This window comes from Podarcis raffonei, chromosome 3 (assembly GCF_027172205.1).
Source record: "Podarcis raffonei isolate rPodRaf1 chromosome 3, rPodRaf1.pri, whole genome shotgun sequence".
Taxonomy (NCBI): domain Eukaryota; kingdom Metazoa; phylum Chordata; class Lepidosauria; order Squamata; family Lacertidae; genus Podarcis; species Podarcis raffonei.
This window is the reverse complement of record NC_070604.1, coordinates 38,620,190-38,644,741: the sequence shown is the minus strand read 5'-3', so window position 1 is coordinate 38,644,741 and position 24,552 is coordinate 38,620,190. Positions and strand designations below refer to the sequence as shown.

Sequence of the window (24,552 nt, the reverse complement as noted above, 5' to 3'; positions counted from 1 at the left end):
GAGCGACCTCGGATACGCAGAAGGGACCCCGTAAGGGGCTCCGGAACGTGGAGGGGGTAGCGGTGCTGTGAATCCATCGCTCTTTCCGCGGAAGCGAAGCCGCGCGGCTGCTGCTGATGAGCGCTGACCTTTCTTCTTTGAACATTTGATTGGAAACAACAAACTCGTGAGTAAGAAATTTGAGGCTTTATTTGGACATCAAATTGGTGAATTTCGGCTGAAAGCGGGAGACGCTAAAAAGGAAGTCAGTCTTCCGTCCCTGTTTAAAGTACTGAGCAAAGTTTTTTTAAAGCGGAAGCGTTGAAAGGAGTTTAAAAGAAGTTGGAACTTACCCTGCAAGTTTGGATTTGATTGTGAGACTGTGCTATACCTCTCTATATTTTGTGGATTATAAAGTTATAAGCCCCAGCTCACGGGCTGCCTGGATACAAAGTAACATCAGACTGTGGCAACTGTGTATAGAGACATAAAGTTACATTGGGCTACTTTGCAGTTACAAAAAAGGAACTGTTGTTCACACCTTCGCAAAGAACCTTTATCATCTGCAGTTTAAAGTGAATTTAGAGGGTTTCCCCCCCTTATTTTGGATTTTACCATATTTGGGAATTAAATGGTGGAAACTTTTCGGGAGCTCCCCCTGCTGGATTGTGGAAATATAAACCTCTGAGAACTGCTGGTTGTTTTGGAAATCTTTTTGCCTGGATGATTGCTTTTCCCATGGGATTTACAATTTGACCTTGAAACCTAGACAGTTGTGGAATGAGTGTGGCAGGAAAAACAAGGGCTGCCAAGAAAGCAAAACAAACTGAACTATTGCAATCAACTTTGCCTGTGCAGCCACGTAGATCATCTGTTCCAATTGTGACAGGTCTGCAAGAAGGACAATTTAAACAGCCAGTTTTGGAGGATATGGCTGCAGGAGGATTAGACCCTATTTCTAAAGAAATATTGGATCAACTGGCAGCATTAAATAAGAAAGCTGATGAACAAGCGGCTAAATTTGACCAGGTTACAGCAACGATTAATAAGTTGACAGACCAAGTTGCTCAAAACACACAGGCGATAGGAAATTTTGAAAAGACTATATCAGAGAACCGAAAATTAGCTGAGGACGCAAACACGAAAGCAGACCAAAACAAAAAAAGGATTGAGGAATTAAGAGGGGAAGTAAGACCACTGAGTAGACAGGTCACTGAACAACAGGCCTATCTGTCTATGGCGGAGCTGAAAAACCGGGAAAGTAATCTTAGGATTAGAAATATTCCAGAACTAGAAAAGGAAGATTTGGCTGGCTTTTTGACTGCAGAAATATCCAAGTTCTGGGGTTTGGCAGAAGAGAAAGACTTCAAAATCGTCACCGCTTTTAGATTGGGAAGAGTGGCCAAGAAAGATAAACCAAGGGATTGCTTGATCATATTGAGATACAAGCAAGAAAAAGACAACATACTTGGCCTACATTTTAAAAACCCATTGGTGATACAGGGAAAGACAGCAGAAATCTTCAGAGACATACCAAAACAATTGTTGGACTTAAGAACTACATACAAGGATCTGGCAAGATTATTAAGAAACAACACAATCCCTTACAGGTGGGAATTCCCCCAAGGATTATCTTTTAATTTGAAAGGGAAGAAGGTGAGAATCAGAACAGCAGAAGAGCAAGAAAAATTCCTAAACGATCACGGGGAGGACCTTCGAAAAGGGACAGCAGGTACCTGGCCACCCCCCACGCCTGGTACAAAAGATCCACCTCCAGACATAGACGAGAAGGGAGACAACCCCATCGGCTAACAAGCTGATCCAGGATGTCTCTGCAGCTTTTTAGTTGGAATATCCATGGGGCAAATTCCCCTGAAAAAAGGAAAAGGATTTTTCACATTTTGAGGAAAGAACAACTAGACGTCATTTGTCTCCAGGAAACCCATGTGACTAGGCTCCACAGAAGAGTGCTAATAAACAAGCGACTAGGCCAAGAATTTATTTCATCAGCTAAAGAAAAGAAAAGGGGAGTCGTGATATATGCAAAGGAGAGCCTAGCACCAAAATTTGTGTTCAAAGATGAACAAGGAAGAATTTTGGCGATCGAAATACAATCACAAGGAGAAAAATTTTTGATAATTGGAATTTATGCACCAAATGAGGGGAAATCTGAATTTTATGGGAAGCTGCATGAGACAATGCTGGACCATATGGACTATAATAACATCATTCTGATGGGAGATATGAATGGGGTTGTCTCCACACACATGGATAAGTCACAAAATCAAAACGTGACTAAAGATGGCAGACTACCAAAGACTTTTTTTGAACTCACAGACAATATGGACTTGATTGATATCTGGAGGACAAAGAACCCCCTAGGTAGAGAGGGAACATTCTTTTCTGAGGCCCACCTATCCTGGACAAGAATCGACCAAATCTGGATATCTAGAGGACTGGCACCCAAGACCAAAAAAGTAGAGATCTGCCCTAAAACTTGCTCCGACCATAACCCCTTGAAAATGGACTTGAGACTTACACCAGCTGGATCCTTCAGATGGAGAATGAATGATGCATTGTTTAGAGACCAGGAGATAGTGAAGAAGGCCCAAAAGACGATGAAGGACTACTTTGAACTAAATTTGAACACTTCGGTGGAAAAAAAAACAATCTGGGACGCAAGCAAAGCTGTTATGAGAGGGTTTCTGATACAGCAGAATTCTATTAAGAAAAAACTCTGGAACGGTAAAAAGGATAAGATCTTGGAAAGGATAAAAGACGGAGAGAAAAAGTTGAGACTAAATCCAAAATCAAAAGAAGTTTTGAGAGAAATAAAATTCCATCAAGCACAATATGTAAAACTGATAAATCAAGAAGTTGAATGGAAAATCAAACAGATGAAACAAAGATCATTTGAATCGGCAAATAAATGTGGGAAGCTGCTATCATGGCAGCTGAAAAAGAGACAAAAACTGAACTTTGTTACCAATCTAGAGGTTGAAGGAGAATGTATTCAGAAACCAGAGGAAATTAGAAAGTGTTTCCAGAGATATTTTAAAAAATTGTTTTCCCAAGGACCCCAAGTGGAGACTGAAATAAATAAATTTTTAAAAAGCTATGGCCTACAAAAACTAACACAAGACAAACAAACTGACCTGAATTATAAAATAACCCAACAGGAAATCGAAAATGCCATTCAGAACATGCAACTAGGCAAATCCCCGGGCCCAGATGGACTTACCTCCAAATACTATAAGATATTGAAGGAATACCTGACTCAGCCATTGATGGAGGTATGTAATCAAATTATGGAAGGGAAGGGGGCACCAGAATCGTGGAAAGAGGCATTCATCACTTTGATACCAAAATTGGAATCTGAAAAGACTCAACTTAAGAACTACCGTCCCATCTCACTCCTAAACGTGGATTACAAGATTTTTGCTGACATTTTGGCAAATAGATTGAAAAAAGTCTTAAATGGAGTTATTCATAAAGACCAAGCAGGCTTTCTCCCTGGCAGGCATTTGTCAGATAATACTAGGAACATTGTTGACGTTCTGGAACTTCTACAGACAAATTTGAACACAAAAGCAGTTTTGATATTTATAGACGCGGAGAAGGCCTTTGACAATATATCTTGGAAATTTATGAAGAAGAATTTGGAAGGGATGGGAGTGGGAAGGGCGTTCCAAAATGGCATAGATGCAATATATTCAGAACAAAAGGCTAAATTGATAGTAAACAATGTGGTGACAGAAGAGTTTAAAATTGAAAAAGGAACACGACAGGGGTGCCCCCTATCACCCTTGCTATTTATTTCTGTCCTTGAGGTTTTGCTAAATTTGATCAGGAAGGATCAGCAGGTGGAAGGAATACAGGTCGGAGGAAAACAATATAAACTGAAGGCCTTTGCAGATGACTTGGTTTTGACATTACAGGAGCCGGTGTCCAGCACAAAAAGAGTATTGGAATTAATTTCTGAGTTTGGTCGGGTGGCGGGATTCAAGTTAAACAAACAAAAAACTAAGGTTTTGGCAAAAAACTTGACACCTTTAGAAATAGATGGGTTTCAGAAGGAAACAGAACTAAACGTTGTTAATAAAGTGAAATACCTGGGGGTCAACTTGACTGGGAAAAATTTGAATCTGTTTAAAGATAATTATGAAAAATGTTGGTCTGAAATTAAAAAGGATCTAGAAATCTGGTCAAGATTGAAACTTTCCTTGTTGGGAAGAATTGTAGCAGTAAAGATGAATGTATTGCCAAAAATGCTGTTTCTGTTCCAGACCCTACAGATCGTGGACAGAGTGGAATGTTTTGGAAAGTGGCAGAGGGACATTATGAAGTTTGTCTGGCAGGGCAAAAAGCCCCGAATAAAATTTAAAATATTAACAGATGCAAAGGAAAGAGGGGGTTTTGCCCTGCCGGACTTAAGGTTGTATTATGAAGCTGCATCCCTCTGCTGGCTGAAAGATTGGTTTTTGCTAGAAAACACTGATGTCCTAGATCTGGAAGGGTTCAACAATGCTTTTGGGTGGCATGCATATTTGTGGTACGACAAGGTAAAGTCTCATAAGTTGTTTAAAAACCATATTGTAAGGAAATCTCTGTTTTCTGTCTGGACTAAATACAAGGACTTATTTGAAAACAAGACTCCGAGGTGGCTATCACCGATGGAGGCTAAAGCCACAAAAATACTTAATATGGGGGGTGGCTGGGCAAAATACTGTGAAATAATAGAAAGAGTGGGTGACACTTGGAGGTTGCAGAGCTTTGAAAAATTGAAAGGGAAGGTGCGAGACTGGTTTCACTATGCCCAAATTTTAGAGATCTTTAAAAAAGATAAAAAAATTGGTTTCCAGGTGGAAAAATCAAAATTAGAACTAGAATTACTTGAACCTAAGACGAAAGTGCTTTCAAGAATGTACAACTTGCTGCTTAAATGGAATACTCAAGATGAGACAGTCAAATCAGCCATGATAAAATGGGCACAAGATATTGGATACAACATTATGTTTGAGGACTGGGAAAGGTTATGGACCACCGGTATGAAATTTACGGCATGTAGTGCCTTAAAGGAAAATATTATGAAAATGATGTACAGGTGGTACATGACCCCAGTCAAACTTGCAAAGATATACCATTTGTCTGATAATAAATGTTGGAAATGTAAGGAGGCTGAAGGAACTTTTTACCACCTCTGGTGGACATGCCCGAGGGTGAAGGCCTTCTGGGAAATGATTTATAACGAGTTGAAAAAGGTATTTAAGTATACCTTTCAGAAGAAACCAGAGGCCTTCCTCTTGGGCATTGTGGGCCAGAGGATACCTAAGAAAGACAGAACCTTCTTTCTATATGCAACGACTGCAGCAAGAATTCTCATAGCTAAATACTGGAAGGCACAGGAGCTACCCACACTGGAAGAATGGCACACACAACTGATGGACTATATGCAACTAGCCGAAATGACTGGCAGAATCCGAGACCTGGGAGAAGAGGCTGCGGAAGAGGATTGGAAAAAATTTAAGGACTATTTACAAAAACATTATAAGATATATGAATGTTAAAAATTTGCTAAGGTTTGAGGTAAATATGCTTCAGTATTGAAATTCGGAGTTGATAGAAACAAAGTTAATGATTGAGAAAAGTTTTAATTTCAGAGTGAATAATTAGATGAAAATACAAAAACACAGGAAACAAGGTATTAATTTGCTGTTTATATTTATTATAAAGAATGCAGGGATGGAGGAGATGGGGAAGTCCAGTGGATGATGAAAAAAAAAAAAAAAAGACTTCGAAAAATGAATTTTTTCTTGTTTAATTTCTTTTTCTTTCTGTAAAACCGCTTTTGTTGTGTTATTGATGATGGATTTAGATTCTGGAAAAAAGCAATAAAAAAATTTATAAAAAAAATAAAAAATAAAAAAAAATAAAAAATAAAAATGTCCAGAGAGCCTTATTGATTTTAATTTAGCTTTAAATGTCTTATTAGCACGATGCAAAACATCTAAAAAGCAATGTGATTTTAAGCCAACAAGCTCTAAAAAACAGAATTAGTGGTACATTTATTGTTCTCCCCCCCCCCATATTCTCAAATGCTGATGTTGTTTTCTGTCCTATTAAGAATTTTGCAGCACCTAGGGATGCGGGTGGCGCTACGGGTTAAACCACAGAGCCTAGGACTTGCCGATCAGAAGGTTGGTGGTTCGAATCCCCGCGACGGGGTGAGCTCCCGTTGCTCGGTCCCTGCTCCTGCCAACCTAGCAGTTCGAAAACACATCAAAGTGCAAGTAGATAAATAGGTACCGCTCCGGGGGGAAGGTAAACGGCGTTTCCGTGTGCTGCTCTGGTTCGCCAGAAGTGGCTTAGTCATGCTGGCCACATGAGCTGTACGCCGGCTCCCTCGGCCAGTAAAGCGAGATAAGCGTCGCAACCCGAGTTGGCTATGACTGGACCTAATGGTCAGGGATCCCTTTACCTTTTTAGGGCACTCATGGTACTAAATGAGAGGCCCTGTCTGAATAATATTCTTTGTGGGTAGGCACTATTCATGGTGGACAGTGGAATTATTCCACTAGGCTTGCCTGTCCCTCCTCTGGATATTTCCACTTGAATGTTTGCATACAGTCTACATGGGGGAAATCCAGTGTGGGTGTGCTTATAGGCCTCGGGAGAGCTCAAGGATCAGATGGAGAGGATACTGTGGGTGATGGTAACGAAAGCCGCTGAAAGGTCCAGCAGATCCAATAGGGACACACTCCCCTTGTCCAATTCCTAGTGCAAGTCGTCCACCTAGGTGACCAAAGGCACTTCTGTCCCACAACCAGGCTTGAAACTAGAGTGAAATGGATCTAGATAATCCATCTCATCCCGAAACCCCTGGAGATGGGACTCAACCACATGCTCTAGTAACCTAGCCCAGAAATGCAGCGCTGGAAACTGCTGATAATTATCCAATATGGTGGGATTCAGGGAAGGATTTTTCAATAGAAATCTTAACACTGCCTTCTTTAGGCATACTAGGATCCTGACTTGTTGTATGTAAGGAGGCACTGACCACTCCCTTTACCTGCTTGGCCAGTTCCCCAGTGGCCTATTTAATGAGACAGGAAGGGCAATGATCTAGCACACCTGTGGTAGCTCTCCAAGGATCCCTTCACATTCTTGGGCTGTACAAATGGCAAAGAATCCATTATCACTGGAAAAGCTGGAGTCAAAGTTACCTCTGCTGGGCCTTTATCAACTACAGCAAACAAGTGGGAATGGATCTGAAATATTTTTTCAGTAAAGTACTGAGCAAATTGTTAAGGGTTTAGTGGGCTTTTGTATTTTGACTTTACCAGTCCTTGTACCAGACTTGATCTCCTTCCGCAGGGCCTGTAAGACAGAGCTATTCCACCTGGCCTACAATTTGAATTAGCCTGATCCTCTATTCCCTTTTCCCTTTCCTCTTCTATGAAGAAACCCTTTCTGGGACCCAACATTTAAATTCTTATTCCCACACATCCTTGCTGGCCCTAGTAGGACCAGTTAGCCCTGGTGATCATTCAATGTCTACTGACTGGGGTCCCCCCCCAAAATGACCCCTGAATTTTTGAATTTTATTGATATTAATGCTGCATTTTATGTTGTATTCTATGCTGTTTTATGCTGTTTTAAAGTCACATTTTAAACAATGTTTTATATTTGCTGTTAGCTGCCCTGAGCCCGGATTTTAAACCGGGAAGGGCGGGGTATAAATAAAAATTTATTATTATTATGATTACCTTTGTGGAAGTTTGTGCCATGTCAAGGACTGACACCATCACTGATGTGCATGCTGCTTCAGAGACTTTGGTGCATGCAATGCCAACATCTCTGAACCTCAAATATGCATCCTCACCACACACATGCGAGACCTGGCATGGCCCACAAACATTTATGTGTGCCATTGCTGACATAGTTTACCTTCCCTATGGTGAGATACTTAAATACTTAGCATGCTTTGTATAATTTTATTTTTTTTAAAGCTTTATGAACTCCTTGCACATATCCAAAGACTGCAAAGTGTTATGAATCAACTTAATGTCATGATGTAATCAATGTGCATTGCAGGATATACTAGAAACATAGCAGTTGTTCTGGGACCTGTTTCTAAAGAAATATGCTGGAATCTGATGAATTCTGGGCTAGATTCAAGCTTAGAGAATCTAATTCTGCCAAAAGCCATCCAGGGGAACACTGGATGGCGCTGCTAGTCTCACACTTTTTTACCCCAGCTCTTTGTTGGGCAGGGGTTGACAGGAAAGGCAGTTGGGGCAGATGAAGTTAGGAAGTGGTGTGTGGTGGGGTGAGAGGTAAAGGTAAAGGGACCCCTGACCATTAGGTCCAGTCGTGACCGACTCTGGGGTTGCGGCGCTCATCTCGCTTTATTGGCCAAGGGAGCCGGCGTACAGCTTCCGGGTCATGTGGTCAGCATGACTAAGCTGCTTCTGGCGAACCAGAGCAGAGCATGGAAACGCCATTTACCTTCCTGCCAGAGCAGTACCTATTTATCTACTTGCACTTTGACATTCTTTCAAACTGCTAGGTTGGCAGGTGGGGTGAGAAGAGCAGGGCAATAGGTGAATTATCTCCCAGCCTACGCATTTTGCTTTCTGATGATTTGGGATGCTATGTGGAGTCAAATATGTGGCTTGGTATTTGGGTCTCAGATCCAAACTCTATCTTGTACTCAGTTTTTTGGGTACGCGTCTTCCCTTTCGGCCTCACCATACTATCCATGAAAATAGGTATTTAGTTGCGGCCGCAAATTTTGACTAGCCACACTTATCAAGGCCACCATTTTATTCTCTTCATGACACTTTCTCAAATTTCAGGCCTGAAAAGCTGGTGGACCACTCAGGTTGCTCCTTTTTAACACCCGAGTTGGAACATGTTTTAATCATGCATTATAATTGTTTGCAAAGAATTAAGACAAACTAGACTGGTACAAAGCAAATGCTTTGTGACTTAAATATTTATCAGATATTTATTCAAATCAATTTGAGGCATTGCTTGGGCACTTAGAAGTTTGGTACAACTCTTGAGATATTTAGAAAATGGAGGCCTTTGAGCCTTCCCAGCTGAGCAATGGCAGAGGTAAACTTTAAAGAGGATCCAGTCACATAAAGGAGTTATTGGAACTATTGTCGTAAATGCAGAAGGCATCCCAATCAGAACCACTCTTGACAACTCAACTACAGTACAATACGCTGGTCTCCTTCATCAGCTCATGATAAAAGCAAAAAGCACAGTGAGAGTTATCGATCCCCAGACTGATCTAACCTTTCTCGGGATTAGATCAAAGAACCATGAAATCATGGTTGCCCCAGATAAGGAATATCTTCTGATTGTTATCCAAAATACTTGTGAATAGACCATCCACACCAATTTTATGAGAACTGTGCTACAATTTTAAAATAACATTTACTACATAACATACCACTAAAGAAACATTTCCAGTAACTTGTCAGGAAGTTTGCAAGCTAAAATCTCTCGTGTGTGCAAATGCATTGTATTTGTAACTGAATTAATAAAAGTGTGTCTAACTGCTTAAAGGACAATAAATGTAAATGCTTAAAGCACGTGTAGAATTTTTAAAGAGAAAGATTTAGAATTAAAGCAACAACTTTGATTAACAGCACACATTTCCTCCTGAGATTAGGTTGGCACCTACGTTAGCTAATTTTCATCACCAGCTGACAAGATTCTTATTCTGCTAGGCCTTCTGAAGTATGAAAATGGCCTGTGATGATTATTTGTTGTTTGATCAAAGGTAATTGTTTTAGATGCGCATATTTGTGTCATTATTTTACTGTTGATTTCATGTTCTCATAAATATTATTCTATTATGAATATTGTGATTACTTTCGTAACGAATGATGGAAAATATATATACTGGAAACTAACTAACTAACTAACTAACTAACTAACTAACTAACTACCGTATTTTTCGCCCTATAGGGCACACTAGTTTTTTTTGGGGGGGGAAATAATAATAAAAATCCCCCCCCAGCCGCGGGGCTGGGGCGGGGGAAGCCCAAGCTTCCCCCGACCCCAGCCCCCAGAACAGGCTGCTATCCGCAAGCCTTGCGAGCCTGGCAGGAACTCCCACTGGGCTCGCAGGGCTTGTGGATAGCTTGCTGAAGCCTGCATTCACCCCATAGGATGCACACACATTTCCCCTTCATTTTTGGAGGGGAAAAGGTGCGTCCTATAGGGCGAAAAATACGGTAGCTAACTCTGGCTTCAATCTTAAGCTTCCCTTCTGTTCATATGCACTTTCTGCATGTGGAAGTGGGAAAGAGGATTTTCATTGCACCTTTCTCAGTGCTATTTTTCTAGAAAAAGAGGTGCCAGAACTCACCATGAACGCCTCCCTTGTTCTTTATAATGGCAATGGAACTGAGTTCTAGCGAATTCCAGCTGAAAAAGAATCCCTGACCTTTTTCTTGCCCCTTTGCTGCCACCCTGCACTGTTTTGATGGACATGAAAACCTCCAGAACATATTTCCAGAGGATATAGGGGCTACAGAAAGGAACAGAGAATTGCAAAAAAAAAAAAAAAAAAGCGCTCCCCCCCCATATGCAAGAATGTGAGCAGAGTTCAGCTCATGGGAACTTAAGATCTAGGCCGTTGTGTTTCTATGAACATTTGAGGCATTTTTTTAAAAAAAAAGCAGGGTAAGAGCCTAAGCAACTTGGTTGACTTTAATTCTTCACTTTTCCATGAATCATTAATGAAAGTTCTGCAGCAGATGACGGAAACATCCTACAGCCAGAGTCAATTTACAGCAACATTTGTTTTCTGTCTCTTTTTTTCATTTTATGCCTCAAGTATAGGTGCTTAGCAAGCTGAGACACATGAATAGGTAATGCTATTCTAGGCTGCATCAACAGAAGTATAGTGGCCGGATCAAGGGAAGTAATAGAACCACTCTAGTCTGCTTTAGTCAGACCACACTTGGAATACTGTGTCCAATTCTGGGCACCACAATTTAAGAAGGATGTTGACAAGCTGGGATGGGTGCAGAGCAGGGCAACCAAGATGATCAAGGGCCTGGAAACTAAGCCTTATGAGGAGCGCTTGAAGGAGCTGGGTATGTTTAGCCTGGAAAAGAGGAGACTGAGAAGAGATATGATAACCATCTTCAAATATCTTAAGGGCTGTCACATGGAGGAGGGAGCATGCTTGTTTTCTCCTGCTCTGGAGGGTAGGACTCGAATCAATGGCTTCATGTTGCAAGAAAGGAGATTAAGACTAAACATTTGGGAAAACTTTCTGACGGTAAGAGCTGTTCAGCAGTAGAACAGACTCTCACAAGAGGTGGTGGACTCTCCTTCCTTGGAGGTTTTTAAACAGGCTGGATGGTCATCTGTCATGGATGCTCTAGCTGAGATTCCTGCATTGCAGGGGTTGGACTAGATGACCCTCAGGATCCCTTCCAACTCTAAGATTCTTTGTCAGAAAAACAAAAACAAACCACAAGTGTGGGCCAGTGTTAAATGCATGCTCAACATTTGACTTTCGGATACAGTAGGATGCTGCAGAAACACTGCAAATGTGTTCATATTTGTATGGTTTCAGATCCTGGGTTTATCAAGAAGGTCAGCATCAAGATATCAGTTGTCTTCAGGTAGGGTTTGAGGAGTTGTGGGTAAAGAACATGCAATCCTGCATCCAGCCATGCTTAAACAAACCAGCACATCTGTATTAGCCCCTGCAGTGTCATTTATTTGCCATTGTAGAAAGAAAGTTTGCATCCAGGAGGTATTGGGGGAGGTACTTTCTTGCTTACTTAAAAAGCCTTAACTCTTAATGACAGTAGTTCAAGACAAAATCTTAAACTACAGAAAATAGCCAATATAATGTCCATTCTGTGCAGGATTGACATGCAAATTTCTGTGGTGTTTTTTTTTTTTTTTTAGGAAAAGTTTGGTACAGGAAGCCGAGTACAGGAAACCCAGAAAAATGCAGTCCATATATTCAAAGTTATTAGCCAGCATGAAGTTCTTTCCCCTCATAGGCTTCAATTAAAGTCACACGGCTATCATCTAATCAAAATAATTTATTGTCCTAGCAGACAGTTGCATGATGTATTCTGAGTAGCTTAATGGATGGTCATTTTATTTATTTATTCCCTTAAATTAATATCCTTCCTTTCTTCCATCATGAGACCCAAGGCGGTGTACATATGGTTCCAAAGCAATCACCCATGCACACATTGACTAGATTCAGACCCGCTTAATTTCAGCAAGTTGGTGGTCTCATGTGCCTTTAGGTTATATCCTGGGACCACCAGACACTAGCGTTCATGGCCATTCTTACTACTTAACATTCTGCTTTAGGTTTTGATACAGGAGGTGTGCTTAACAAAGATTATGTCTCTTGTGATTAGCTAGCTCTCGGTGGCTACTATTCAGGATGGCTTTGTGCCACCGGCAAGATCAGAGGCAGCACGCCTCTGAATACCAGTCACCAGGGAAGAGCAGTGTGAGAAGGCTATTGCCTTCACGTGCCTGTTTGTGAGCTTCCCACTGGCATCTCATTGGCCACTGCAGGAAACAGAATGTTGGAAAAGAGAAGCTTTGGGGCTTATCTTAAATTCTTCTCATGCTGCCCACAGTGGGTTTTTTAATTTTATTTTAAGGATGAGCAAAACTACTATCCTCTCTGTCTGGGTCTGACTGTAGAGTTGAGTTAAAGCAGCCTTTGTTGTCTTCTCTTTTAACACTAATTAGGATGTGGCTTTATCAGAGTGAAGTACCTAGGATAAACGGTGTCAAATTAACGATGTTGCCATTGTTATGTTTGCTTTTGCTGCAGCCTAAATGCCTGATACAAAGACTTTCTGAATCAGCACATATGTTCAGGAGGTGGTGCACTTCCAGCTCAGTGTGACAAAACAATTAATTGTGCTGGCTTTGCAACCAATCAAGTCTGTATTGAAGGCAGGTATGCCAGTTACAGAGCATCAATTTCTTATCAAATATTACACGTCATCAATAATGAAAACTGTCATGCCTTTAATCCTAGTGGCCATTCACTACATAGTGAACGTAAAAACAGAACGTGGAATGCAGAAACAGATTTCACGTTACTGCCAAAGCTGAGCTCTCCTACTCTCCTCTCCTGCAATTGGTCGTGCTATCTGGGGCAGCTGGGAGTTGTAGTCCACAACAGATAGAGGGCACCATATTACCAGAGATCATTTTAACTGGAGATGCCAAGAACATTCTACTTACTTAGCTATGGCTACTTAGCTATGCTGTACTACTAGATTCACTTACCTGGACCCCATCAGAAGCTGGAATGTAGCTTGCTCTTTTAAATGTATCTGTAACATTTCTGAGAATTTCCACAGAAACCAAGAGATCCCCGGCATAAAAATTCTTCCTCTGAGTTAAATCCAGAAGGGTCTTCGTCACCTGGGACATTCCTTCACCTGCCAGTGTCCTCTGTCCTTTTGCAAGATGTTCTTTAATCTGTGAAAGTTAAAACAGCGTGATAAATATTAGAACCTACTTTACTAAATAGTCCCAGACTCATCACCAAATGAACTTGAGAGATTGCTATGAGGATATTCTAAAGAAACTGGAATAATTTGCAGCTTAGCCATGGTGTCAATTTTACATAGGATGTCATGAAACACATTTAGGGGGGAAGTAAGAGAGCTACTTCTTAATTTTTCCACAAAGAAATATGCTGGGCCAGAGTAAACTACTGAGTCGGAGGATCTGGAGGCATGTTATCAAAAAAACACACAAAAAACAAAAAGCCACACAGCTGCAGTCATTATACTTAGCTTCCATATACTTTTTTTGTATGAGAACTTCAGACACATTACATTGCCAGACTACATAAATAACCACTTTATGAGAGCAATCTACATTCTATTCAAGTCACTGGCAAAACCTTGATTTATAGGTTCCTTTGTATTTTGATGCCTTAGAGATAAGAGTGTCTCTCTGAAAAGAGTATCACAATAGAATGTGGCTGTTTCAGGCTCACTATGTTTTTGAGCAATTTATCCCTAAAGATGAGCAACCAATAGGTTCCAAGCTTGTTGAAATTTATTTTGGCATAATAAACTCTAATTTGCACACATGGTTTTGTAGGATGTAAAATCCCATTCCTGTCAGTCTACTGGTGACATTCATATGCTGCTTCTTTCCTTGTTCTCCTGTTTGTTTGGATTGTGTGGCCTAATTCATTTGAAGAATATAAAAGGAAGCTACTTCAGGGTATGGGACTGGGTTTGGTGGCTGATGTTACCACAGTTCTTATGCCTGACAGCTGTATGTTTATATGTATTATTAGTAGTATTTATTACTTGCCTTACATGTATGTCCCAAGACAATGTACCAAATATAATAAAAGCAGTTTAAAATAGTTGCAGAAGAGACAGAAGAGTTTAAAAACAATACAAAACAAATACCTAGTCATCCAGTTGTGAAAGCCTGACAGAGGTAAATGTTGAGAACAAAGGGAACCAGTTCCCATGGAAAGACAAAATCTATGAATCACTATATGCATATGCAGAATTTATGGGGACCTTCTATTACACTTTTCTCCTTAGCTGCCAGTTGGTGCAAATTCATTAGTTTCAGGTGCTCCTTAAGCCAAGTCAATAGATATATTACAGCATGCAGCAGGAGGATGTTACAAAGCCAGCATATTACCTTTTTGTACCATAGGTAAAAATGAAAAGTGAAAGATGCCCTCCTAAAGAGCAAATGATAAAAGATAAATGGTTTCAGAGAGATGCATGCAACAATAGCCTCCATAAATAAAAAAATGGCAGTCATCACTTTTTAAACAACCACCTTCAACTTCTTTTTATCACTCCTTACAACTATCAAGAAAGGGTCCCAATACTTTACTCGAGGAAGAATGCTCAAATGGGCCCAGGGAGAGGCAGGATGGAGAACAAGCTCGTGGGGACTGCCATCTCTCCCTAACCGGTTTTGTAAATACTTAAGGCAAATACCAAATTTTTTTTGCCTGTGAAAATAGGTTCTTGCAAAAATCCTTCCATATTGCTATACAGTATTGAGCTCTATGTTTGTTTGTCTGTAGGCTCTGACCATAAGGAATCCATAATCTGTTCAAATCTGGCATGGAAATGAACTTGAAACCAGAGGAGGAATTCAACACTGCACTCTTCTGATTGTTCCATCAGTGCAGGTGTTTTGGCTTGTCAGATGGAACAATCACCAGCCGCACCCACCCCGTTCTGGAAGCTCTCCTGATCCCCTCCCTGGTATCAATTTCAGGGGGCACAGGGGCATGGGATGAAACTGCATTGTGTAAGTGGAAGTCTTCATAAGTTGAATCCTGCTCTGTGTGTTTTATTTTGTGATCAACTGTGACAAGAGTGTCTGCTGCAAGTTTATCAGTTGAACAGCTGTTACACTTATCAGCCAGTCTGTATATTCATGGCAAATTAACCATTCTTCACATACTCCATATACTACAATATCATTCCATAAAGTGGTCTTTAGATCACAGCTGGGGAACTTGTGTTGCTCTAGATGTTGCTGGACGACAGCTCCCAACATTGCTGATTATTGGCTAGGACAACATCTGGATCTATAAATTAGCCATCCCTGCTATAGATTGAAGGTACTATTAGAATGATTTGGTAAGAATAAGCTGGGCTCAGATGGATGGCTTCCCTTTGGATCTCTGACCTGTAAAGTGAGGCAAATATGTGTTGTGTTCCAAACTGCAGAAAGGAGAAGTTGTTACTTGATATATATTTTGACTAAGATTCTGAATACAACTCTGCTTCTTGTAGTTATCACATTAATGTGTAAGTCACAAAGCAACATGGCGGGGGGGGGAGGCTTACATTGCTGAAGAAAGTTGCTCTGGTCGACAGTGCTATTCTTCCTATGTGAAGGTCATCTTTTAGTGCACTTACATGCAGGCTTATTAAGATGCAGTTTATGAGCCACGAGATGGTGGAATAAAGGAGCTGTTAAAGTGGTACTTCAACTGCTGTCTCACAATAGATGTGCATATTGAAAATTGGTTTTCATTAGTTAGTGGACATTGATCTGGGATCCAGAGTGCCCTAATTTTTGCTGAAACACAATACATAGTGAAAGTTGGAAACCCAAAGTGCAGTGTACAGCTACTTCTTTTCCAGTCACTATAGCTACTAAAAACCAAAGTGGGATGATGGGTACAGTAAGGCTGAAAGGAAATATGACAAGGCTTGTGAATGATGTAACTATACTTACTTTGCAACCTTTGCTGATTGATATGGATGTTATGGGTTCATTAGTAATTTGATCTGGGTACTTCAGGTTAAATAATTTAATTATTTATTACATAAAATTCATACGTCACTTAGTTGAGGAAAAAACCTCAAAATCATACTTGAAAACATTCAAAAGTTAAAATACTAAAACAGATTAAAATTACATCAACAATGTCAGGGCTCTCTGGCTGGGTCAGGGTTGAGAAAGTTGCCAAAATGGCAGGGATCCAACATTGGTTCTGCCTCCCTCCCACACCACCCATTAACACCCACCCAACCACACCAGAGCAGAAGCTCTGGTGCATCCTATGGCTCCTATGTCATCCTCCCAGGGGTCACAGGATTGCACCCTATGGGGCTGTGGTCAACAATCATTCTACTTGCACAGAGTGAACCCATTTAAATGAATGGACCTTACTTTAATTTCAGTGGGTCTGCAAACCTTTGAGTGGCATTTGTTATGTAAATTTTGTTGTTTGTAGTGGATTTTTAAAATATATTTTATTATATATATAACAAACAAAACTAACAGAGTGTTCCAACAATTCAACAATAGAGGAAAACAACGAAGCACGGCCAGGTATGTGGCAAGAAAATCTGTCCATCTGTCATGGATGCTTTAGTTGAGATTCTTGCATTGCAGGGGTTGGAATAGATGACCCTTGGGCTCCCTTCCAACCCTGTGATTCTATAATTCTATAAAATGAAAATTCTATTTCGCATGTAGTAGAATTATTACAAAATTTATTTCTCTATTCTGTTTGGTATAGAATTATTCCTGTGAAATATATCTACTGCTTAGTTTCATAAATCGGCCTACTTTGCTTGGCTTTGGGTGAAACCACTAGCTGCTGCTGCATAACTTTCTTAGGTTTTGTGGTTTTTACATCTATGTACATATATGTTCTTACTATTTTTGTTGTATATTTTCTCAAGTCTTCACCTTGAGAAGGTAATTTTGGAAAAAAGTACAAAATAAATATAAATGAAGCAGAAGAATTGAAGCGCATAGGATTTGTAGCACTAAGAGGTACAATGTTCATCAGAAAGTGAGGACAGATAGAGCAAATGTAGTAGATTCAGCCCTGGAAATAGTTTCATTCTTAAAATTCTCCCCATGTTTGCTTTATAGCATTCATTCTTTTCTCTAAATACTGCAATTGTCGCCGATTAAACCAGCTGATACTGGAATGCTGTGTGAACAATTTGGCTGCTGCTGGTGCTTAACCATGGGGCATGTCTTTAAGATTTTGTGCTCTGCCTTTACGTAATGTAAATTGACAAGAGGGGGGGAAAATCAAAGGAAAGGAGAATGAGGTCTCCGGAAAGCTTGTGACATGTGCATGCACACACAGAGCGACAGATATATTATAGCCAGCAGTTAAATTGCATGGGTCTTCTCATTCAGGGAATAAAGTCTTTGTGTTTTAAACAGCAAGTATTCTTCAAATGAACCCTGTTTTTTTTACACTGTGTCATGGCACTTGGTTTTCATCTCAATATTGGTATCTCTAGCTACAGATATTTGTTTTGCAAACATGAATTACATTTGTCGTGCTGCAGTGTTTCTCAAATTACAGCCGAGAATTAAAATTCTATCGGTTCATGTTCAGTTCACCAGAGGCATATAGTACCTGGGTGTGGAGGAGTTCCTCCCCCTGACACTCTCCCTATGTGAGCAAAGGAATATTCATGCAGGCAGAATTACGGGCCATATTGGGGAATGGGAAGTCTGTACACATTCACCATATTCCCACTGATACTTTTCTCATCTGTTCAGAGCAAGTTCATTGTTCCCTAAAGAACAGTGAGGGGGAAAGCTGAGTGGGGGTATGTGAGACACACACATGCACCCTCATTCCCTCAGTGGCTATGTGTTGGTGGCAATATAGGATGGATAAAAACAGGGCTCTGTTGAGCCTATGGTAATTCTGTCTACGTGTCTGGATTGTGTCCATACATATTTGTTACAATCAGTATGGGGAAAAAAGAAAGCTTAATAGAGTACAGAACTGAAGACACAAGGTGAACACAGGGTTGTTGTTTCTTTAAGCACAAAAATGTAAAATTCAAGCAATTTATTCTCTTCAGCATCCACGTGATAGTTTTAAAAAGCTATGCATGGCTTGTTGCGTCATTCATTAATTGGATGCTACAAAAATAGAATCATAATTCCCGAACTATTACATAAAAGGCATTGTGGCATGGAGATATACGATTTTGTTTCCAATTGTTCCTTTCCACAAAATATAAAATGGCATAGATGCTTGATTAATTTATTGCATTCCTTGTTTTCATAGTTATTCGGGTGATGTACTCTCAGTTTTACAGGAAATAATTCTTATTGCTACCTTTCATGACAGGAAAAAACTGAGGTGCTGGCCGCAGAGGGCAAGACGTAGAAATTGCCCTTGTTTTATGTCTTGACTCCTCATGTAACTGAAGTTTATTTGCTGTTGAATTTTTCTATGCCCTTGAAATGACAAGATGCTAACAGCAGTGGAAATGGTAGTCAAACATTTCTCTGTGATGTGTGGCAACTAGAATATGCAGTCAGTTGGCTCCATACTCCCTGCAACCCCATTTCTGTGATAATCCCTTCCCACATTTTACCTCTTGCCGCTTCTGATAAAGAACCACCACTGAGCCCGCCCACCCCCATCTGCATAGAACAGCTGATGTACTTTCAACTCATCCTGTATCTAAATAAAAGTGCAGTTCTTAAGAATTAACCTTTTGAAAAAGGCTAAAGAACATACACTTCAAAACAACTTTTTTTGTGTCATGCAAGATAAACAGTTGCAAACAAAATCTAGTGCTGGGAATTAGGATATCACAGTGCAATCAAACTTACCATCATCCTGCATTTAAGACAGAAGGTGGTCTAAAAGCCTCAAAAATACACAGGAATCAGAATTCAATGCAAAACATGCTGTTTAAGCTGTTTCTGTAGCAGAATAACGATAGGCATTTAGGAACCTGTTGGCTTTGGGGGATTCTCCAACAGCTAAGGTGGCCAGGTGAAAAAAATGAGCTTAATTGTTCCATATAAGGGGGAATTTCAGCAGGTGAAGCATGCATGGCAATCAGCTTCTGCTCACATGCCCTCTCTACACAACTATTAAAGGCACAGGAGCCATGCCTTCTTCAACTGGCTACCCTAGCAACACAGCATAAATTGAACTTCCTGGTCCTCTAGGCAACATCTGACAAACCGAACAATGTGTATCTATCATATCTGGGAAGTGCTCAGACTCCTGATGCAGGCTTACTTGAACACCTTTCAAAGGAAAAATGTGGAGGGAAAGGAAGTATAAAGCAGTTATATTTATGCAGAATTTTTCACTGCAAAAAATTGCCTTGGTGTGAACTTTTTAGAGGCCAGAGGATGAATTTTCTGCATTTCCTTCCGCTCCTGTATCTCTTTGTGTCCCTTTCATTACACACAACATTAGTACATGGGTGCTAACCCTTGACCTCTAAAGTCTTCTATTGCAGGATAAATAAATACTGCTGCAGCACAGGATTAGGAATAGCTGTTTTGTGATAACGGAACACTCAGCATACATGATGGGACAAACTGCTGCCTTGACGACTGCACACTTGCTGCCATGGCATTTTCCATGACTATGCCGCGCGAGGCATAGTATTTTTTCACAACAAATGTGAAGTGTGGACAACAGATGCAAACACCCTATGCATAAGTCTCCTTGAAGCACCTCTCCCTGACTCATGTACAGGACAAGTATTTGTAGCCTTGGTCCACAGAATGGCCACGTAAAGCAGTGCTGGGGATCCTCCATCCCATGGGCCTAATTTGGTCTGAAAAGCCATTTTACCAATGCCACATCCACTTCCCCCTCATCACCTGACATGTGAGGTGCTGGACTGGCAAAGCTGTGGTGTACTTAGTTGTGCTCCCAACTCTTCTTTTCCAGCTACTGCTAGAATTCAACACTTGTGAATTTGGCACATTTTCTGTGAAACATGTAACCATGCTAAAAATAAAAATAACCCCAATAGGTTTTGTTCTGCATCAGATGGCAGAAGTGTTTGAATGAGTTGGCAGTGGCTGGTTTCCCTCATGTCTTGGGACCAAACAAGACATGACACAGTTGATCCAAGGTGAGATCTGATGTCCTTTTCTATGCTTCAAAGCAGCCACAGGGGCCTGCTAATTTGATCAGGGAGGTATGGCTTGAGGAGGATGGAGTCAATGCTTCCTCAAATGGAACTGCTTCCTAGAGAGTACATGCTCCTCCTAACCCAATTACACACTATCAACTGGTGCATGACCACATATACATGTGGTGCCAGGAAGTAAATAAATAAATAAATAAATAAATAAATATAATCATACCAGGAAATGATGGGAGGAGACCTGGAGCCCAAAGAGGATGTGAATGGGGGCAGAGGAGGCCCCCAAAAGTGCAACAGGGCTTTGTTTAGGCTGCTCAGCCTCCCTGCCTAACAGCTGGTGCAACTGCTTTCCTATGTGTCCTCCAGCCAGGCCCAGTGCTTCAACTCTAAATATTTTGGTCTGGATTGGAGAGAAGCAGCTGGAGACAGGGAGAAACAGGCATTCATAGGCTTTTTAGAGAGGGCTTCCCACTTACACTTAACCCCCACATAAATGGGGGACACCTGTATAGCATAGTTCCTTGAATTCCCACCCCCTCAGCAGAGCTAATAACAACTGCTGGGTCTATCTGGGGATGGGGGAAAGGAGAGAGGGTTAACCTCCCCTCTTCTAGGACAGCTTCCTGATCAAATTAACAGGTCCTTAGGGCTGCTGAGGTAAACAAAAGGTTGTTTCTTGATCATACATCAGTTGGCCCCCATACCCCCTTTCTCTCACCAGAGCAACCACTCCAAATCAACTACAACTCAACTGTCTTGCAGTCAGAACCACACTAACCAAATTAAATTACACAAATTTCTCTACATTATTTGTATGATCATGTAATCTGATTACTCCTGGGGTGGCCTTTCTTTCCACCTCCTTTAATGTGCACCTTATTTCCCCCCCCCCTCATTTGGTGATTTCCTTTTTATAAAACTTGGTATGCTTTGCTTGGGCAGCTATTTCTTCGAGGATCCTGCATTAAGTTGAAGACCTGTTGGCAGAGCAAAAGGCAGCAGTAAGATTAAGAGTTTAAATATATGGAAGTGTTAATGTGCTAAAGCTGCTGCTTGCTGAATGCTTAAGCTACACCAGTCTCTTGCCAACAAAAAAATCTTGCCACAAATATTGCTAGTCCTTATGATGGGAAAGGACTAACCTGATGTTTATATACATGAAGGTTAAATTGATGTTGAGTCTGTCTCCCATGAATTGTTGGTTATGATTAATGCAGGGAAAGCAAAAGAGAGGCCGTTATAAGATGCATGGTCATTCCAGCCAATGTAGTTTATCTGCATGACAAACTGATTGAAGCAAGAACTACTTTAGGCCTGAAAACACAATTGGTTTGTGTGGGTTTTTTTGTTTGTTTTTGCTACAGGAAACAAAGGGTGGAATTAAACATAGCACTGAGGAGATTGTTCCATTTTTGCTTGCCAGATGGAAATATCTCCCTTCCCTGCCCCCACTATTATGGGGGTTTTCCCAACCACCCAGAACTGATTTCGGGGAGGAAATGCTAGCAGGCATCCTTGAATGGGCTTCCTCTAGCAGAATGGGCATAATCTGCATTATAAATTGAGAGTAGCAGCATACCATTTTAAGCAGCTATGGCTTCTCCAAAAGAATAATGGGAACTGTAGTTAAGGGTGCTGGAAGTTGTTAGGAGACCTCTATTCCCCTCACAGAGCCACAATTCTCTGGGAAAGGGGGATGACTGCTAAACCGCTCAGAATTATAGCTCTTTGAGAGATCGTCTAACAACTCTCAGCACCCTTAACAAGCTACAGTTCCCAGGAGTCTTTGGAAAAAGCCATATCTGTTTAAAATAGTATGACACTGCTAGTAAACGTATAAGGCAGATGAGGCCTATGGCAGTTACTCTCCTGGAATTAGATAAACTATGGTGCACTCTAGAGCATACAAGGAAGACCTCATGTGATTGTCCCTTTTTCAAGAAAATTTAAATGGCTTTTATTTCTTCCCTTTTCTCATATAAAAGAATTGGGGTACATCCTTTGATTGCAGTCTGGTTTTGCTAAAAATTTATGTGCAGTCAGGGAACAATTGTAGTAGTTACGGCAAATATGTGTTGCACCAGTAGAGAGTAAAACTGTATTGAACAGAGGAGACTTTACCCTTTGCACATATCTGTAAGTGACTCATAAAAACATAGAAGAGATCAGAAGAAGCAGTTGGTGAGGAATGTCTTAGTACGTAAGAACACAGGAAGCTTCTGTATAACATGGTAGACCACTGGTTTATCTAGCTCAATATTGATGAAACCAACTGGCAGTGACTCTCCAGGGAGTCTTATGTAGGGTTTCGGAACCCTACCTGGTGAAATCAGGGATTGACCCTGAGACCTTTTGCAAACAAAGGATGGGTTCAAACAACAGCCCTCCCCAGGGGGCGTGCAGGGTTACAGATGCTTCTTAAGAGGAGAATTTAGCCAACTGCAAGTTTACAAGTTGGTCCCTGGTTAAGTACAATATAGGCAGTGGAAAGGAGATGATTTTGGAACAAAAGCCAGTGGTAAAAATAAATGAGCCTTTGCAGAGAGAGGATGACCATCATTCCAAATTCAAATCCATTTAAAATAAATAATAATAATAATAATAACTTTAGGCTGACTCCTTTTTAATAAACTGTCTGGGGAAGGAATAAATTGGGAAAGAGGAAGCCTTTCATTCTCGGTTTCAGAACACTCATTTCGCTGAGGAAGAGAGAGACTGGATGATATGTGGCCCTTGTAATATAATTTGGAAAAAATTGAAATCAGCTCTAATGAGCTGCAGCTGAAGGAAATCATTATTCACCTCAGAGTTCTTTTGATCAAATTACATTTCATCTCGGCATTTGCAAGAATGTGAGGGAAGAGTGAAAGCAAAATTATGGCATGAACTTGAAGGAGCACAGAAGTGTATATATATATATATATATATATATATATATATATATATATATATGAGTTACCTTCATGGCTCCCAATATGTCAGGCTGAGATATAGCCAAGAAGATAAATGTTGTATGCCTTTCCAGACTATCTAGAGTTCACAGATATGTCCATTTTCTTTCTAATTGTGTATCACCTTTAGGTCAAAATTGGCCAGTTTGGATGCGACATTCCTGGCATTCTAAGCCATAGTTGATTAAGGCAGGAATGAGCCTTAGGTCCATGTGCTCCCCTCACCCATATTGCCTTGCTCATTTCCCTCAAATTATTCTTTATGGTGCTATGAACCTGGCCTCTTTGAACCATGGTTCCCCATTACATCTAACTGCAGGATGGGGAACTATAATTTAATGATGGGTTTACTAAGCAGGTTCTTAAAGCAGGATCAAACCAAGATCTAAGATCCACCATTAAACCACAGTTTCCCATTTGGGGCATAGTGGGAAACCATGGTTTAAAGAAAGCAGAACAACCATGTTGAAGGTGGCATGTTAGGGGAGGAATGAAGGAGGAACACGTGGAATTGGCCTTGTTCCTGGAAGCTGGGGACGCTGCATCCCAAAAGGCCTAATATCTGTCTATGTTTATTGCCTTGGAAGACAAATCCCACAGTTTTGCATTTGAAAGCTGCAGTAGGATGAAAATGAAAACAAACACTGTAAGATGTATCATCATTATTACTACTAATAATAATTACAACTCTCCTCCTCCTGTAATCCTTCCTAAATGGAAATAGATAAATGCCTAATACCCAGAGAATTCAAAATGGGATTTAATTCTCCATTCATCTCCTGCAGGTTAGTCAGCCACTGAACTGACACAGGGCTGGTGAATATGCTCCTCATTTCCTTCTAAGAAACAACATATCTGATTAAGACTGAAACTCAAAGCACACATAATTTCTTGACAGAGAATGGGGTAGTGACAGGCAATATATTAAAGAGGCTATAAACATCTGAAGAGCATGGGATGGTGGCATATTGTAGCTACTAGGCCCTCTAGCTTTCAATTTCCATAGCCATGTATCTTTTCTGTTGGAGTTTCCACACCATGGTCCAAATTCCACTATCATTCTGTAGCTTGCCATTACAGCCCTTGGCTGATCACCAAGGGAACTGAATGAAGAGAAATGCAAAATTGTCATCTGTTAACGCTCTCACAAGAAACAGCGAAGTGTCTACATTTTGTAGTCAAAAACATAGAAG

General features: G+C 40.7%; 2 protein-coding genes across 6 annotated transcripts in view; one reads left to right on the top strand and one right to left on the bottom strand.

The window, feature by feature from the left end:
* Window positions 1–24,552, bottom strand: part of ADGRB3 (adhesion G protein-coupled receptor B3) — a 453,891-nt gene that overhangs the window by 244,032 nt on the left and 185,307 nt on the right. For all 5 annotated transcript variants that reach the window (XM_053381170.1, XM_053381167.1, XM_053381166.1 and 2 more), the window contains one exon: window positions 13,291–13,485. In XM_053381170.1, the coding sequence (XP_053237145.1) occupies window positions 13,291–13,485 (195 nt within the window). The remainder of the gene's footprint in view (window positions 1–13,290; window positions 13,486–24,552) is intronic.
* LOC128410597 (dynein light chain roadblock-type 2-like) lies at window positions 9,107–9,428 on the top strand (the record flags this gene model as incomplete). The annotated part of the gene is made up of 1 exon (XM_053382059.1): window positions 9,107–9,428. A coding segment is annotated over one exon (270 nt), but the record flags the coding sequence as incomplete, so codon positions are not given.